This window comes from Hyla sarda, chromosome 3, assembly GCF_029499605.1.
Source record: "Hyla sarda isolate aHylSar1 chromosome 3, aHylSar1.hap1, whole genome shotgun sequence".
NCBI classification, from domain to species: Eukaryota; Metazoa; Chordata; class Amphibia; order Anura; family Hylidae; genus Hyla; species Hyla sarda.
In genome coordinates, this window is record NC_079191.1 from 307,138,894 (window position 1) to 307,144,893 (window position 6,000).

The 6,000-nt window shown below is 43.3% G+C and overlaps 1 protein-coding gene across 1 annotated transcript in view; it reads left to right on the forward strand.

The window, feature by feature from the left end:
- GALNT2 (polypeptide N-acetylgalactosaminyltransferase 2) overlaps positions 1–3,129 on the forward strand; it is an 84,498-nt gene extending 81,369 nt beyond the window's left edge. The window contains exon 16 of the mRNA XM_056567007.1: positions 1,869–3,129. Within this exon, the coding sequence (XP_056422982.1) occupies positions 1,869–2,024 (156 nt within the window). The 3' untranslated portion in view covers positions 2,025–3,129. The remainder of the gene's footprint in view (positions 1–1,868) is intronic.
- Positions 3,130–6,000: the final 2,871 nt, after the last annotated feature.

Below are 6,000 nucleotides of genomic sequence, written 5' to 3' on the forward strand. Positions count from 1 at the left end.
AATCTTCCCGTGCTCGACCCCTAATGAAAAGGCAGTTCATGCATAGCAAACAAGAAATAGAGGGAGCACTCACTGCGTAGGGATGATATCAAGTGGTTTCTTTATTCTTTGACATCTGTGCGGTGCATGTGCATCATGGAGCGGGACGCCAGGAGGCCACGGAATAGCTGCTTTCGCACTGATCAAGCAGTGCCTTGTCTGACCAACCCCTTCCGCCACCTGAGCGCAGGTAAATGCACCTTCCTCGCTCACGTCACGGAAAAGGGCATTACAATTAGTCAAGCAATGGTGAATTAAAAACATATTCAAAACTTAGTCATTATCACAGCTTGGACAAAGCCAAATTAAACAAAAACATTCATCTCTATCCTGTCATTTAAGCCCGGGTTGCCCAAGGCGTTTGTCTTTATTATCCACATACCTTTTTTTTCAGAAGGCTATTCCGGACATCTATGCCATACGCTGTGGTTACTCGTTCAATGCCAAAAAAAAGCATACTGACTTAAAAAATGGAAAAATAGCAGTCCTTCTAGGCTAGGAAGAAAATTTAGATTAAGGCAGAATAAATAGAGATAAATAAAAAAGAAAGAAAGGAAGTGTCTGATAATAAGATATAAAATATAATTACATTTATTGAATAATACTGTGAGGTAAAAGTTAGTTATCAACATTTAAAACATGACGTTTAAAATAGTATTGCATATAAACGGTGGGATAATGGTGGGGGTTTATAGTCTGTTTGTAATAGTATATGTCCAATAAAGTTTTTGCAGCACTGGAGGCTCGCAGTTATGAGCCCACTGAGTATACTTGTATGCGCAGTAGCGCTAAAGATCTATCCTCTATACCCCGACGGCACGGGGACAAAGTACAAGAGGAAAAATAGATCAAAGTCAGGCACTTAGTGCCTCTTACCGGCTCCAGCGAAAGCAGTCATATGCGCATGGCAGCGCTTAACGGTGATTGATGACTCTCAGCCCTGGCAGCACGGGGAAGGTGTAGGAGAGGTGAAGATGTCCGGTACAGATGGTTATTGCGTAGTCTGCTGGAAAAGGTAATGTTAGTTTGTAGCGTGTGGCAGCGCTGGAGGTCTTTGGTGTGGGATCCCTCTCTACCCCGACGGCGCGGGGAGAAGCTGAGAGGGCAGTAAAAGACCAATAGTGGTGGGCAAATAATCCAAATTGTCCCGACTTCTTGTGCAAAGGCATTCTTGGACCAGACGTGTTTCGGGGAGCAGCATCCCCTTTTTCAATGGTGGATATGCAAAGACTGTGTGCAGGGGGCAGGGCTTCACCTGCTCAATTTACATATTCATTGTCTGTGACTCCACAACCTAGTGAAGTGGAGTCACGAAGCCCAGCCCCCGGCAGACTCCTGTTCACCCTCACTATAACCCAGTGTATTTGATTTAGTGTGGGTGAATGGGCTGACAGTTTTCCTTAAAAAATTGTTGGGTATTTTATATAATAAGCAAACAAGCGGAGGCATCTAAATGGAGAATGGTATATGTTTATTTCCAGAACATAATCTCATGTTAATGGTGATTGTTGTGTATATACAATTATTTGTATGTATGTGTCTATATGGGTCATTATTTTAAATAGTAAATGAAGTTATGTTTTATCCATTTATGCAACTCCTCACATTTTGGTATTATACCCTACACTTTTGTTGTAGTACTTGCAAAAACCTCCGATTTAAACTATAACAGAATTTTTTACTACAGTTTCCATTTTACTTATTTAAGCTAAAGCGTGGTGACCCCCCCCCCCCCCCAAAAAAAAAAATGACTCGTACCATAAACATGCTGCCTGCAATGGCTGCAGTTATCTGTTGTTTACTTACAATTTTCCTTTATTTTCTCTTAGAAATGGGAGCAAATTGACAACAACTCGAAATTGAGACATGTTGGCAGCAACTTTTGCCTAGACAGTCGGAATGCCAAAACCGGTGGTCTAACAGTAGAAGCTTGCAGCGCTTCTTTATCACAGCAGTGGAAATTTTCACTCAATCTGCAACAGTAGAATCTCAAGCGTTCGTATAAAGGGTGGGGGGAATGACAATCATTTCATGGACATCAATTTTGAATGCATTGCAGATGTATATGTTAAACATTCTGCGGATTTATATACCTCAGTATTCCATCTCGGATTGGATTTTAGAAGTACGGTGAAAATGAGAGCTAGCTGTGGAGAAGAAAAAGCAAAGCAAGGCCTTCTACAATTTTGTGTTGTGAGTACGAAAAGTATTTAAATGTTGCACATAGGCCTAGGCCCTCGAAGAGGATAAACTGCAAAACTTTCTACTTCAGAATGTGCAGAAATGGAGGTATAAACTTGAAAAGATAAATGGGAAGGAACATATCTAGCCTTGTGTGTATGTAAGAAATAACTCCCCATTGAGACAAGTCGTTTGGTTGCTCTTGCTTGTATTCCCCCATTTCAATATTTCAATGCAAATTGTGTAAAAATATATGTGCAATGTTGGTTTCATTTTCTCTTTTTGTTGCTATCCCTTGATCTAAGTGGGATACCTCAAAACAAACAAGAACCATTACAAGACTGGAGCAATGCAATAGTTTTTTGGGAGATGTGGGAAATGTTGTGTTGGTTGTAGATCTGAACATTGGAAGCATTTTTACATTGTGAAAGAATCATTTCATTTTATTGAAAAAAGTTCTATTGCTCAGAGATGAGTTGCTGCCAGAAGATGCGTTTGTATTCAGAGCTTTGAATGTATGTGCATTCAGTTTTGTTGAGGTAAGTTGTTTTGTAACTCTTTTCCTCCCTCCCTCCATTCCTTTCTTTCTTCCTACCTTCCTTCCCCCATAGTGTTCAGTAAAAAATGGTCTTTTATTCTACAAAACAATATAAGCCGATTTTTGGGGAATATTCCCTTCTCGAAATGAGGCATTACTGATTAAAAGCATTTCTTATCCCCTCTCTTGACTCTTCTAAACAAGATAAAAAAAAAGAACCTTGAAGGATAATGTCTGTAAGTAAATATAAAATTGAGTTAAGTTATTTGGGGCACTATATCCTGCGTTGCCAGTCATATGTGCAGCCGTTTTATTTCTGCACATCCTTGTGCTCTTTTGTATTCGTTTTAGTGTCATATTTTCTAACTAAATCATCAAAAAGTAAACATCTAAGATTTATATAGACCCGTTATAAACCACATGTCCTCTTAAGTGGAATTATTTTGATCCTTTCTGGTATAGTGCCTGTTTTAAGCACTTTCAACTGTTAGTGTATTTAGAACAAAGAAAGAGGGGCGGCTTGCAGATAATTTTTTGTGAAGAAACACTTATTGGGCATTGCTTCTGAATGAGTTTCAAGCCTGCCTCTCAGACTGTGGGGAAATGTTAGACTAGGGCAACGCTGCAACTTTGGTCGCAATCCACAAAGATTGGAGTGTTGCGCTGCAATGTTAATAAATGGTGTCGTATTTTAACATAGAGGGACTGCAAAGCCATGTTGCCAAAAAACACTTTTGGTCACATTTCACATAATCTTCCCACCGTTTTATCAATGCAACTTGTGTGTGATGGAGACCTGCTTGCTATTTTCAAATATTCTGGTCATGCATCTCAGATGTTGTTTGTGGTCATTTGACACATGTTGCTGTGTAGCCATAGCCTTACATCTTCTAAGGTTGCATATCCCAAATTTGTCAATGTTGACCCACAGAGTGTTGTGTGAGTTATTTGGTTATCCATTCTTGCTTAAATGGGTTATCCAGGATTAGCAAAAACATTGCTGCGTTCTTGCACAAACAGCCCCGCTCTTGTACTTAGCTTGTGTGTGGTATTGTGGCTCAGTTTTATTTAAGTGAATGCAGCAAAGTTGTACTACAACACAGAACCTGAGGACAGATGTGCTGTTTTTGGAAGAAAGCAGTTATGTTTATTTTTTTAATCCTGCATAACCCTGTTAAAGAGGTACTCCGGCCCTGAGACATCTTATCCCCTATGCTTTGGATATGGGATAAGATGTCTCACCGCGGGAGTCCCGCCTCTGGGGACCCCCGCAATCTCGTATTCGCCACCCACCTGTTTGAGCTGCATGCCACGGTGCCAGCTCACAAACAGCTGGGTGGCGACCATGAGCCTGGAGTATTGTGATGTCACGACTCCGCCCCTGTGTGACGTCACCCCCCGCCCCCGCTATGCAAGTCTATGGGAGGGGGTGGGGGGTGTCGTCACGATACTCTGGCCCCGTGGTCGTCACCCGGCTGCTTGTGAGCTGGCACCGCGACATGTAGCTCAAACAGGTGGGTGGCGAATTCAAAATTGCGGAGGACCCAAGCGGTGAGACATATTATCCCCTATCCTTTGGCTAGAGGACAAGATGTCCCAGGGCCAGAGTACCCCTTTAAAGGGGGTTTCTAGGAAAAGATACACCTGTCCTCAGTTTGTGTGTAGTGGAGCTCTGTTCTATAGAAGTGAATAGAGCCAATTTGGAATACCACGCATAACCTGAGGACAGATGTGGCTCTGTTTTTCAATTCATTTAAACGTACAGTCACTATTAAAGGGGTACTCAGCCCCTAGCATCTTATCCCCCTATCCAAAGGATAGAGGATAAGATGTCAGCTCGCCGGGGTCCTGCTGCTGGGGACCCCCGGGATCTCGGCTGCGGCACCCGCTATCATTACTGCACAGAGCACACTCGCTCTGTGCGTAATGACAGGGGCCGGAGCATTAAGTCACGGCTCCGCCTCTCGTGATGTCACGGCCTGCCCCCTCAATACAAGTCTATAGGAGGGGGCGTGGCGGACATTATGCCCCCTCCCATAGACTTGCATTAAGGGGGCGGGTCGTTACACCACGAGGGGGCGGAGCCGTGACGATGCTCCAGCCCCTGTATCGCCCGTCATTACGCCCAGAGCGAGTGTGTTCTCTGCAGTAATGATAGCGGGGTGCCACAGCGGAGATCCCTGGGGGTCCCCAGCAGCGGTACCTCGACGATCTGACATTTTATCCCCTATCCTTTGGATAGGGGATAAGATATCTAGGGGCGGAGTACCCCTTTAAGGTAGACATAATATAGCATTGAAAGCCAAAAGTTGGCTTGTAAATGTGCATGCTTGGAGCAGCCAGACATGCAGGTTTGCTGCCATATGAGTGGAGAATAAGCAACTGCTAGAAACCTGCCATCATTCTTTTCACAAAGGGTTCTAAGGATTGGCCATTTTTAGTTCTTCATTACACTGTTTACTCCTGAAAGCATATTGTGGCATTGGCTTCATTTTATCGATCTTTTCAGCTGTGTTTGCCTTTATGATGACATATCTTTTGTAGGACACCAAGTTATGGCCATCACTATCCTTTTTCTGATGATTACTAATGAATGTTATTTACAAGGTCTGTGTGTATAATTGTTTTATCCAATCTGTTTGGAGAAATAAACCCAGTTAGGCTGGGTTCACACTACGTTTTGTCCCATACGGGAGCGCATACGGCAGGGGGGAGCTAAAAGCTCGCGCTCCTGTATGTGACCGTATGCGCTCCCATATGTCATTAATTTCAATGAGCCGACCGGAGTGAAACGTTCGGTCCGGTCGGCTCATTTTTGCGCCGTATGCGCTTTTACCTCCGGACCTAAAACTGTGGTCAACCACGGTTTTAGGTCCGGTTGTAAAAGCGCATACGGCGCAAAAATGAGCCGACCGGACCGAACGTTTCACTCCGGTCGGCTCATTGAAATTAATGACATACGGGAGCGCATACGGTCACATACGGGAGCGCGAGCTTTTAGCTCCCCCCTGCCGTATGCGCTCCCGTATGGGACAAAACGTAGTGTGGACCCGGCCTTAGCATTATTTCATATAAGGATGCCTCCCAACCTCCATTTATATTTAGAAATACATTCTCTGCCGTAGTCACACTACATCTTCTGATAGGTTTTTATATAATGCAGCTGGATTACATGTTCTGAGGTAAAATATTTGATTTATATTCTCAGAAAACTTTTTAATACATGCGGTTCTTTTAAGCTT